The following is a 12,758-nucleotide window of genomic DNA, read 5'->3' on the forward strand; positions in this document are numbered from 1 at the left end:
CATGTCTCAAGCACATTTCACTGTTCTGGAAAGATCACATCACATTAGCCTTTTTTTTTTTCCTTTTCTTGGCGTCAATTATTGTTATTACACTTGTGTATAAGATAAATTTTGGAAAAAAACCAAGTTTAGCAAAAGTTACACTTGTGTATAACATCTTTTTTGCCAGCCAGGGATTAATCTTACAAATTTTCATTCCACATCATAATATGTTAGTAAACATGTAATTGTTATGCATATTATCGCAGGAAGTAAACAAGAAGTATTTTTGTAATATTATAGAGAGTAAGATGGGTTCAGTCAGGAGCAAAAAATCAAGTAAAATAAAAGGCTAGCATTAGATTGGTAATTGGTTCATAATGGACTTGTACTCTACAAACAACAACTCCAAGCTTACAACAAGGCCTTAAAACAGGTCATAAGTGCATGCTGCAACATGCCTCTATTATGTTCTAATGCAAAAACAACATAGGTCCTATCTGCTCCAACTCCCATAGGAAAATTGAGCATGTAAATACTGCTAATCAATGCATGGCATGCACATATATGCCATGCCAACACCAGATGTTATCATGATTCAGGCAATTCCATTAGAATCTTGTGGTCACTATCTAAATGGAATTGCCGGAATCACAACAACATAGGACAATTCTTTCCTAGCAAAAGAGCAATTCAAATACAAGACACCAATGCCAAGATCTGGCCAAAAGACAAACCTATAATAAAGCCTCCACTGCTCCAGGAGGGGGAGGGGGAATGAAAGGGTGAGGGAGAGGGGGAAGATATAAAGGCCATGGCGGAATCACAAACAAAAAGGCCAACAACCAACATGGCTGTTCTCCCCCAATAGTCAGTTCAATGCCAAGTTCACCACCATGAGCTTTCAATTTTCTGGAGTTGATGTTATACGAGACAATGATGTTTTCATATCCCAAATATAAAATATCCGAATCAAATGGGTGGAAAGACATTGGTTGGAGAAACAGATATTGGCCAGAAAGAACGTCGTCATATAGGATGTCTGCAGCGCGGACTCTATGTTGCAGACACCACTCTCCACTGCTATAATCATTGAGTATCCAAATACCAATACTAGAGAACCCATATGGACGCTTACAAAAACCAGACATTTCAAAGTACCTCAGTCGTCCTTGATGTGCATCACACAAGCTAGGGATGCCATGGTGTTTTGCATTATTACACCTTCTGTCTATATCACCAGGCAATGCAATAAAGCGCAAGCTGTCAGGCTTCTCGTAAGGATCATATGCAATTATTCCATGTTTACCTGTTACCCAGTGCAGAATTCCATCAAGAATAGTAGCCATCCTCCGAGAATTAATTCTAATTACTTGCTCAGTAACCACAGTAAAACTCTTCCACTCACCGATTTCAGAAAAAAATACTTCAAATCTTATCCTACTACTTCCTTTCAAAATTATCTCAATCCGCACTGCTCTATAACTTGTGAGAACACCATTGTCAACCTTAGTGACTAAACCCCCTCTAACAGTGTTGAAGAGACAAGAATGTGGAGGTAGGGCCATCCATTGCCGAGTAATAGGATTGCATATGCCATAATTGAGACAACAAACGAGTGGACCATATAGCACTAAGCCATTGCTCACTCCAAGAACAGTGTATCTACTCGTATATCCATAATGACCATGCGGGCAAGGGAGGACATAAAAACTTGGGCATTTAAAATCCCGAGAATATACATCCAATAAGAGCTCATAACTAGGATGCTCCGAATGTCGAATATAATAACCATCAACATGCAAAGTGTAGGAAATATAAGTCCAAGGTGGCAACTCCCGCGACATTGAGGCTCGCAAAACATACATACGAATGAAAAAAGGGTCCGAAATGACAGAACGCCATTGCTTGCAAACAAGTTTAAGACTGAAAACTTGCTTCACAGGCAACCTAACGAGCACCTCCACCAAAAGCCACTCAGGGATATTAAGATCAAGCTTCACCCTAGAAACAGATTTCGTATCCACAACTTCCACCCCATCCCCTTCGCCTCCCCCCAAACCCACTTCATCTCCATCAATTTTCATTTCGCCTGTTACTAAAAAACACAGTCCTGACAGGATTTATAGAGCCAAAACCACACAAAACCTACTCATACAACTTTGGGCAAAACATCATACATTTGGTGGGCGTTATCCAGCTAACAAATTTTCAACAAAGGAGAATTTTTTTTTCTGTTGAACAATCATACCTAGAATCGCGGGCTACGACATCCCAGCTACGCATATCTCCAAAAAATCCATCCCGAAATTGATTCCTCTGTCTTTTTTCTACCGAGGATCTGCCGCTGGCAGAAATGTCAGGGCTTTGTGAGACATACCACTACTATTCTAGGGCTTATATACACAATGTAATTCATTTTGAAGGACAAAAATACCCTTCAAAATTTTCATTTTTCCCTCCACGGCAGTTTGGAAATTTCAAATGACACCTTTTTTCCCTCTTCATTGTATACAAATTAGATAATAAATTATCCAAAAAAATTATTCCAAACCACTTTATTATTTAATCAATAAATGCTAAATCAACCCTAATTAAAATCATAGCTAAATGTTAATTTAAAAAATATATATATATAAATGTTAACACTATATATCAAAGCAAACTCGTACCCAAAAAAAATTATATATATCACAACGGGTATTTGATTATCAATACATTATTGTATTCTGTATAAGTAATTCTTTTTCAATCGATTATATAGTATTGAAAAATAAATACGTAGTTTTATTTAAAAATTAATACTCGACAATAATCTTTTACGTGCTGATATAGATTTATGATTATAAATTAAAATCTAAAAAATATATTTTTGGGAATAAACCCGAGCCGTGAATATTAAATGTTAGGATAAAATAATTTTAGTTAAAATACTTAAATCTTGAAAGATTTAAAAATGTATTTCTAAAATGAAATACAAATACGTAAACAAAAAAAAATAATAGAAAATGTACTCGATGTGCGCACGATTAGAGATGTCACCAGAGCTAGCTTATCGAGGGTCGACAAAACCCTTAGATCTATTCTGTTTGCTCTTGATTGGACTCGAAAATTAGTTTCAGCTCATCCATTTTCTCGATCTATCCTTTCTTACTTAAAATTCACATTCAATAGATCTGTAGATTAGTAGTTCTGGACCCGAGGACTTCGGTTCATTTGATGACCTGTATCAAATAATAAATAAATCGCCATTAAAATTTAATGATTAATCGCTATTATAAGTTACAAATCTAAATCAAGATCCAATTATATTTATGAAATAAAAAAAAAAGGAAATAAATAAGCACCGGAGAAAGACTCACTGATCGCAGTAAAAAATCAAAGATCCGAAAGGCGAATAGTAAGAGTGAAATAAAAAAAAATCCTTTCCCAGTTATAAAATATTTCAAAAATTAAGAAATATAATCAAACACATGAAATTGAGACATCTGTGAACTAAACCTACGCTCGTCGAGCCATCGAGCTTCATCACGAGCTGGTCTTGAGAAGTTCAACTGAAAAAAGATAAAACTTCGATTTTTCTGGTCTTGCTGGAGAGCGGCGCGAGGAAGACAGGGTAAGAGAAATTAATACGAAAACTGAAAACCTAGAAAGTATTATATACACAGTTATATGGGCAAGTTTACCTAAACCCGTAAATTATAACCTGCACCGAATCTAAAAGAATATAATAATTTAAATTCAAAAAAGTGTTAATCTGAAAAATCAATTTACAAAAAAGACTAATAGTAAAAATTGAAAATATTTAAAAATTATTTCATAGAGTAACACAAGAAAAAAAAAATTTAACTCAATACAATATTGGATAATATGTCAAAGTAAACGTGGAATTAAATTTTGGATCGGGGTGCAATAATAGTACATCGAAGTAAACTACTATTAATTATTTTTAATTTTTTTTATCATATATTTAATTCAAATTTATCTTATTATCGTATTAATCCTATACTTAGTAAATAATAAGTCACATTAAAAAAGTAATAAAAAAATACAAATAAGTATAATTACAATCATATTTTAAGACTACCTATTATTTATATAAAGGGTAAATTACAACAATTTTTCCTGCGGTTTGTCATAATTATGAATATTCCTTCGTTGTTTGAAAAATTACAAATACACTTCTGATGTTTGAAAAAATTATGTAATTCTTAAATGGAAATATGAAATTGTCAACTTTGCATGTACTGTAATTTTTATTTTTTTAATTAAAAAATTTATAAAAAATTGAACAGGGTGGATGAATTTTTTTAAATTATAAAAAAATAGATATTTTTTAAAAAATAAATAAAAGTATAATTTTTAATCCACAATGGCATTTTGGACAGTACAAGTAAAAAATGGATAGAAATTCAATGGATTCGACTAATTGTTAGACGATTGACAAAATCAGGAGGATATTAGTATTTTTTTTTCAAACAATGAGGAGGTATTCATAATTATGCAAAATCTCAGGAGATGTCGTTGTAATTTACTCGTATATAAAACTAAAATCTACCTAATTGTTTTTAAAAAATTCAAACTTTACTCATTTTAATATTTCTTCTTAAAATATTTTTAAATTAAATAATAATTCAAATTCAATAAATAAATAAAAAGGTAAAACCTTAAATACTAATAATTTATTATTTATCTAAAAAAATAAAATTTCTCAAATTTTTTTTTACTATGTCGAGAAATTAAAATAGCCTTTCTTACTATGTCGAGAAAATTAGTGGCAACACTGAAAGCCCAAAATAGCGACCGATGATATTTTAGCTTAATAATTAAGGGTAAGGTTCACGTTTAGTTAGATTGATATATTAGTTGAATCGATATTTAAAAAAAAAAAAAAGCACAAAAAGTGATATTTACCATAAAAAAAAAATGGTAGTTGATAATTTGATTATTGGTGGAGAGATAATTTAAATGTTTAAAGGGCATTTAAGTCATTAAGGAATAAAAACCCATTTCCCCGAGGACATGTCTGTCAAAAAGAATAATATTAATATTAATAAATAAATAAATAAATAAAAAATGGGGCACTATTTACGCCTTTGTGCACAGTTTTATTTTCTGGGAGGGTCCGATTCCACAGGTGAAAAGCCATGGCGAGGAGACCGGACGAGGAGTACGATTACCTCTTCAAGGTCGTACTAATCGGCGATTCGGGCGTCGGCAAGTCCAATTTGCTCTCCCGTTTCACTCGAAACGAGTTCTGCTTGGAATCTAAATCCACCATCGGCGTCGAATTCGCCACCCGTACTCTTCAGGTCTCAATTCTTCACTCCCACACTCCTACTTTTGCCGTTATCTAATTCGTAATGTGGAGGGAGAAGGGAAAGAAATTGTGGGTTGTGGTTCTTGAGGCCGTATTGATATTTTGTAGTATTATGGGATTCAGAATGTGAGTGGGAAATGGTGATTTGTAGTGGTTTTTGAGGCGAGGTCTGAATTGTGTAGCTTTATTGGATTCCTAATCCGATGAGGAAAAATAGGAAAAGACGGTTATGTTAGTCGGTTCTTGAGGCCGCTTAGAAATTGATTTGTTGTGGGTGGATACTTGCTTTCTGCTATTGTATGTAATTTAATAGATCTGTACGATTTTTTAATGGATTTCTTGGGGATTTGGAAGTTTCAGATCTGTTGCTAGATGGGGTAGTTATTATTTGAGGTAGTGCGTTCTTGATTGTTCATCAAGATGGTGACTCCTTATAGTCTGTACCTTTTGGATCATTAAGAGAACTGATTTGATAAAAAGATCGGTGAATTTAGGTGTAAATTTGGGATCTCTGATCTTCATTTGCTTTAAGATTTCTTGCCTAATTGAGTTTTCTCAAATTCTAATTTGATGATAGTGTATAGTAATTGTTTGTTGATGACTTGAACTACTTGAAGAATGGGGCAAACCCGTTTGTAAGTTCTTGGTGCTGTTGGCAAACTGAGAGAATTACAATCTCAGTTCTTGATACAGTTTTTGGATCTGTTTTTATTTTTGGGAGGAAGGTAAGGAGAGAGAATGGAATGCACACCATAATCATATTCAAGAAGTTTAGGGAATTAAATTCAGAACAGGTGCTTTTAGGGGTGGGAGGTCCTCAGCAGTTCAACTTCTTTAACCGATTAAAATGTGCAAACAGTAGATTCTATGGTGTTAAACTTCCTAAAACTTCTCTATGGTTGGGGGACCTATAGTGCTGGATAAAGTGCCTCTCGGGCTTGAGATTACAGAGCATGAAATGAATCACAGGTTACCTGGAAATTTGGATTCTGTTTAGGTCTGCCTGTGTCTTCAAGTCTGGTTAATTTAGCTTAAATCTTAAATCTTTCTCCTTCCACCTATCATTTTTTATTTTGTGTATTTTATTTGTTCAAAACAGGTTTTTGTACAAAATTGGAATATAAATTAAAATTGGAAGATAAATTAACTCTGCTTATACAGCTGCATTCTTGTTGATTGGCTTCTAAAGAAAATAATGACTAAGTTTACTATTTTGTGTTTGTTTATTTTCCTGTTGTTACATGTAGGTTGAGGGAAGAACTGTGAAGGCTCAGATATGGGATACTGCTGGCCAAGAGAGATACAGAGCCATAACGAGTGCATATTACCGTGGTGCTCTAGGAGCTGTTCTTGTATATGACGTCACGAAACCAATTACTTTTGAGAATGTAAGTCGATGGTTGAAGGAGTTGAGGGACCACGCAGACTCTAATATTGTCATTATGCTCATAGGAAATAAGACTGACCTCAAGCATCTTAGAGCTGTTGCAACAGAGGATGCCCAAGGTTTTGCCGAAAGGGAGGGGCTCTCATTCATAGAAACATCCGCTCTGGAGGCCACCAACGTGGAGAAGGCTTTTCAGACCATCCTTTCAGAGATATATCGGGTCATAAGTAAGAAGTCACTCTCCTCAAATGAGTCTGCAACTACTAGCATCAAAGAAGGGAAGACTCTTGTTGTTGGCCCTCAAGAAACGAACACAAAGAAGGCATGCTGCTCTACATCCTGATGGAGTCTTATCTGTTCATATCACCCCTTGCCCCAGATTACCTGCCTGTCTTTTCAGTTACCCTTTTCCTACATATTTGTCCAAGTCATTGTACCATTCTTGTGGCTAGATGTTGTTAGCTGCTTGATTGGGAACAAGGCTTTTCAGGAATGTTGTTGGACAAGTATATTGCTTACTAGTATTACTATTTTGCATATTGAACACAAAATTTGATTGAGTGGAAAGAGTTCAATGGAAAGCTATCTGAGATCACTGTTATTCTTGAAATCCAGCTATTGATACAGTGTGTGCTTCATTTTATAGTTGGTATCTGGACAATAACAAACATTTTAACCCATTCTGGTAATAGGGTAACATAACAGGTTTGGATACCTTCGAGCTTTGGGAAATTGCTGTTCTTTATCATGTGGATGTGTGTGGTGAAGATCACCCAGAACTGATGCTCTTAAAATTATCCACACGTCTTCTAAGACTTGTGACATTAAAGGTTGTGGGTATTTCTTAAGAATTTTCCAAAAGCTTACGAGACAAATATTTTTGTTTGTGGGGCATACATGCAGGAACTTCTTGTGCAATAACACTATCCCTGCTCTTGGGCTACGAGGGAAAAAACTGAAGAAAATGTATATGAAGGACAAAAGAAAGATCAAGTGTCTCTAAGGGAATTCTGAAGTAATAAAAGGAAAATCTGTTAATAGAGATTAGCTATCTTTTTACAAACTTTCTAAACATTAAGATACAAATAAGCACATTTAACCACAGCAGTTGCTCTTCTGCTCAATTGGCTGGCCCTTAATCTGGACTGTGCTTGCCAGCCTGTTTGCAGTTGGCTGGTTCGCGACCCTACATACAAATTGTGTCAGGTACATGGGAAGAATATAATAGTTAAAGGGTTCAGCTCTAAAGATCATTGAAGAAACGAATAAGCTGCACAGAGGTTAACTTCCAGTTTGGTGAGACGAGAACATCACTTTTGGACTTAAAGATCATCGCAACAGAAGCTTCAAGAGTGCTCCATATTGTATGTCTTCTCTCAACCACCAGTAAATTTAGAAAACAAAAAAGAACTAGTGTGTATAGAAAATTGTGAGAAGAGAACAAAGCGAAAGTAGGTTGTAAAATAAGAAAGTCTCACTATAGAAAACTAGAATTCCTGATATTTAGATTATTGTTAGTAAGCATGCAAGTTTAACAAACGAAACAGATTTCATAATATAAAACATTAATGAGTTGATTAGTTGCTTACTTTTTCTTAATCTCTCCTGCCATAGTCAAGAAAGCCTGCTCCACATTAATTGCATCTTTTGCACTAGTCTCCAGGAAAGGAATTCCAAGTTCATCTGCGTACGCCTATAAATTTTGTACAGTCCAAGAGAAATCAAGTTAGACCAAATACAGCAACACAAATTTAAAGCGTCAGACCAAATTCAGCAACACCAAGTTTAAATGCCACATAATTTTCAAACATGTACAGGTATCAAGGAGGAGACAAACTACTGAACAGGCGAACAAACGTGTGCAACATGTCTGCTAACTGATAATGAGAGTTTGAAAAGCATTGACTGGATCACATCTCATGCTGTAGTTACTGTTATTAGCAGATATGTTCATTACATTTCATGGAGTATTTACTCTGCATTTATTTATATTGAAAAATAACATCAAAGAGAACATAGAAGCTGTTGAAGAACTCGATGGAGTTGAACAAAGATCCTATCAGACATGGAAAAAATGAGATCTTATGCATTCATGTGTACGCACCAAAGATACATTCAAAATAGCAATGACTAGCATGAAAACATAAAAAAGAGTTTTATATTGATGATTCAGCAAAATTAGAGTAACTACGAAGATGTATATACTCAAAATATATAGAAAATGAAACAGCTGAAAAATATATTTACCTTCGCAGTCGCTGTATCCACAACTTTGCTCTCAACTAGATCACATTTGTTCCCCACAAGAAGCTTGCAAACACTATCGTTTGCATATCTATCAATCTCACTAAGCCACTGCTTAATATTGTTGAAGCTCTCCATCTCAGTAACATCATAGACAATCTATTTCAATTAAGATGCATGAGGTTACTCCCAAGAAGACATGCAAGAGAAAAAAGGATGGTATTAATTAACAACGGCAGACAAAAGTTTTAATGGCAAAGGCTCTTCAATTATTGTTCCGGCAATCCCTCATTTGCTAACTAATGAGCCGAACCATACTGGAGGAATGTTTTCCAGCAAAAGTTTGTGATACATGCCATGAGGTCCAAAACTGATTTCAACCCCCCCCCCCCCCGGGGGTAACAACACTACCAAAGAAAAAAAGAAAATGAACAAAACTTTTTGCAGTGCATTGAGAAAAACTTTACAGCAATATCATTGTTAAATATAAGGAATAAACAAGCAATCCAAGAGTAAAAACATCTAGAGCTTCCTTACTATGATCCCATGAGCTCCTCGATAGTAACTGCTAGTGATAGTCCGGAATCGCTCCTGGCCAGCAGTGTCCCACTTCAAACCAAAAATAGAAAAAAGAATCAGAGATAAGTGAACCTTAACTACCACTGAACTTGTATGAAAACACCAAAATGGCAAAATTTGTTATCTTTTGTCCCCTTTTTGGTATAAGCATCAATAGTTTCCCTACTTATACCATCAGGCCATGTTTACCGGGCTGTATTAGGTGGGATATGTCACTAATCCAGGCTAACAGAATGTTTACTAGAAATTCTGGAGGCCCGTGATTATGCAATACAGCCTGGTACTGGCCTGGTTTGATTGTCTATTACAATCCAGCTCACTTGGGTTGGACTATAAACCCGGTGGGCACCTCCTATTTGGATTTAAAATTCACTCCCGAAATTGACCCTATACCTCTCTTACTTTTTCCTGAAATGCCCTTGTTTTTGGCAATAATTTCAATATTTTTCTAACCGCAATTAATGAATATGTTCCCCTGTCCTTACAAATACAGTCAAGTTGAAATCTCTTCCCCCTCTCCTCCTAATTCTTCTCTTCTGCAAGATGCTTGTATAATACCTTCAACACCTCCATTCTTAGAGCCTGAAGCACACCTTAACATTTTCCTTCAGGCACACTAATTAAGTTATATTTCTTCTTCAGTTCAGATATCGCAGTGCTAGGAACGTGTTGGAGGTTAGTGAAGCGTGTTAGTGCAACAGTGCCGAAAACGGACTTCGACCAAAGATAAGACCACCGGGAACCTCCAACGAGGGGTGGGAAAGGGTCAGAGTTGAACAGTATGGTGTGTTGTAAAGACTCGGAGGGAATAAGAAAAGAAAAGTTCACATCCAAATATGTATTTGCCGCAAATACTAGAGTGTGTGGCTTTACTGCCGTTGCTGGAGAATAGTATTCGCACTTTGGGGCACAAGCCAGAAGACTATCTGGATGAAGAGTGTTCCTCTTACCTTCGGCGCAATTCGTCTCTCCAAGACATACAGGAGAATCCAAATGAGAAAGATAATCACCATAGCATAAATTTGAGGCAACTGTTATAATCTCCATCAATTGAGCCAACTGTACAAAATCACCATTATATGATTGTTGCACTCCATCACCAATCTAAGCAAAAATTGTGAAAATTCTTCATCTTGTCTGTTGAGGGTATAGTAGTAAATTTCATAAACAATCCTCAATCTAGTTGATGATGGTAAACATAACGAAGAATTGTCAAAGGAACTTATCCCAAATCATTACTCCCTAGTAAACAAGTTGCTTAGATTAAATCCTCATTAATACATGTATTAATCTCACAAGAATATAATACATAACTCACCATGGTTAGTAAACATGGCCTCATAGGATCATACAAATTTTTTAAACAAGTGACGTCAATTTCTGGAAGCATTAGCTTACACACATCTAGTACAGGTCAATTACTTTTCTGGGTTGGGTGCAGGAAGAACTCAAATGTTATCTTTTATTTTGCTTTAGTGCTTTACATATATCTTAACTGGTACCAAAAGGACATTGTTAACACATGGGTGAAATTATGACCAGTCCGAATAACTCCTTTGTTCGAACTCTTATTCTATTATTTCTTTAACAACTTACACCATCTGAGATATATTATATCGACGGACGACCAACAAAAAGGACAACTTTAATAAAGCAGCTTCATTCAGCTACTGGGAACCGATGACACTGCTATGCAGTAAAAAGAGAACTTATGATACAAACTTTCTCCAATAATCTTGCAAAAATTATGTTCCTTCCAAATTAGCTAATGAAAAACACGTGAAACGGTCTCAGTTTCAATGGCATTAATGATTAAATGGGTAATCCAAAATGAACAAAATGCTGTCCGCAATATAAATTGCATAATACTACAAATGCATGAGTGCATGGGAAGTTTAGTGAGATTTAACTCACAATTTGCAGCTTGATCGTCTTGCCATCCAGCTCCACCGTCCTAATTTTCTGGAAACCCAACAGACACAACATAAACCATGTTAAGAGCAACCCCCCAGTAAAATAATTCAAATTATTGGAAAATCAAAGAACATAATAAAATACTAAATAGTCCCAATAACTATCAAGAAAAGTACACAACCACACAGAAAAATCCAGAGAAGAACTTACAAAATCAACTCCAATGGTGCTTATGTAACTGTCCACATATGAATCATCCTAAAATCATCAATCAAACAAGATTACATCCAATCTCCCATAAAGTGATTGCACAAAAATCTCAAACAAAACCCATAAGTAAAGATGTAAACTGGCCATACAATTTCCAAAAGGGATATCACATGCAAAAACGAAACCGATTTTTCCAAACACACACACACGAAATTAGTAACTCAACTGATTACAAGCATAATGCATCCATACAGACGTGCATAAATATATTCTACAAAGCGATTGAATCGAACATACAGCGAATCTGAGAAGAAGACAAGACTTGCCGACAGAGGAGTCGCCGATTAAAAGGAGCTTGAACAAATAATCGCTACAAACCACAAAACCAGAACCAAAATTCAGAAATACAATTACTAACAAAATAAAACAAGAAACGAAAAAATGAACAGAAAATCCATCCGGGTCTCTTACTATTCGTTCCTCATTTTCCCCTTTGGCTTGTGATGTCCGTTAGGTGAGTGGTTTGGGAATTTTGAGGGAAGAAAACAGTGCTTTGTTTGCTTGTAAAGGGCAAAAGAGAATGAAAAGTTGTGTTTTAATATTAGTAGGTGGGGGGAGTATTGGTTCCCACTTCCCACTTCCCACCACCTGTACAATTGGATATATTTTGTGGAAAATCTCATTTACAACCCCAAAATTATAAGGTAATTCGAAATACATCCTTGCAATTCTAGAAAATTTCAGAATAATCCCTAAATTTTGTGAGGTATTTGAAAATAGCATAAATTACAACAATTCCCCTAATATTTGACATAATTATAAATACTCTCTTATTAACGGAAAAATTATCAATAGTCCTCATATTTCGTGAAATTATGTAATTCTTAAATGTAGGCTTGATATTGTCAACTTTGTTTTTACAGTATTTTTTATAAAAATAAAAAAATAATTAAAAATTGATGAGTTGAATGGAAAATTTAAAAAGTATTATAAAAGAACTTTGCCCACTTAGTCTATATTTTTTTAAAAAAATAAATAAAATTATAATTCAATAGTCTATAAAGCATTTTTGTTTGTTCACCGAAAAAGAAAAAAAAAAGAAGATGAAAATCTAAAGAGACTAAC

At 35.0% G+C, this 12,758-nt stretch overlaps 3 protein-coding genes across 4 annotated transcripts; 1 reads left to right on the plus strand and 2 right to left on the minus strand.

Moving 5' to 3' along the window:
- Positions 1–314: 314 nt before the first annotated feature.
- On the minus strand, positions 315–3,618 carry LOC105172518 (putative F-box/kelch-repeat protein At1g15680). Of its 2 annotated transcripts, none has more exons than XM_088885641.1 (2): positions 3,481–3,618; positions 315–3,203 (listed from the first exon to the last, which is right to left on the minus strand). In XM_088885641.1, the coding sequence occupies exon 2, from the start codon at positions 2,064–2,066 to the stop codon at positions 717–719; it is 1,350 nt and encodes a 449-aa protein (XP_088741767.1). In that variant the 5' UTR covers positions 2,067–3,203; positions 3,481–3,618; the 3' UTR covers positions 315–716. The 2 variants fall into 2 exon arrangements, with proteins under 2 accessions (XP_088741767.1, XP_011092286.1); XM_011093984.3 differs by having other exon boundaries at positions 3,485–3,615.
- Positions 3,619–5,069: 1,451 nt separating this feature from the next.
- On the plus strand, positions 5,070–7,296 carry RAB11C (RAB GTPase 11C). Its single transcript, XM_011093982.3, has 2 exons — positions 5,070–5,291; positions 6,547–7,296. Exons 1-2 carry the CDS (start codon positions 5,127–5,129, stop codon positions 7,027–7,029), a joined length of 648 nt encoding a protein of 215 aa, XP_011092284.1. The 5' UTR covers positions 5,070–5,126; the 3' UTR covers positions 7,030–7,296.
- A 384-nt stretch (positions 7,297–7,680) lies between these two features.
- LOC105172516 (ras-related protein RABD1) lies at positions 7,681–12,265 on the minus strand. The gene is made up of 8 exons (XM_011093981.3): positions 12,105–12,265; positions 11,931–12,003; positions 11,634–11,681; positions 11,424–11,471; positions 9,468–9,539; positions 8,934–9,089; positions 8,276–8,379; positions 7,681–7,872 (listed from the first exon to the last, which is right to left on the minus strand). Exons 1-8 carry the CDS (start codon positions 12,116–12,118, stop codon positions 7,782–7,784), a joined length of 606 nt encoding a protein of 201 aa, XP_011092283.1. The 5' UTR covers positions 12,119–12,265; the 3' UTR covers positions 7,681–7,781.
- Between the last annotated feature and the right edge of the window lie 493 nt (positions 12,266–12,758).

Source organism: Sesamum indicum, linkage group LG10 (genome assembly GCF_026168435.1).
Source record: "Sesamum indicum cultivar Baizhima isolate 11 linkage group LG10, ASM2616843v1, whole genome shotgun sequence".
In the NCBI taxonomy this organism is placed as follows: Eukaryota; Viridiplantae; Streptophyta; class Magnoliopsida; order Lamiales; family Pedaliaceae; genus Sesamum; species Sesamum indicum.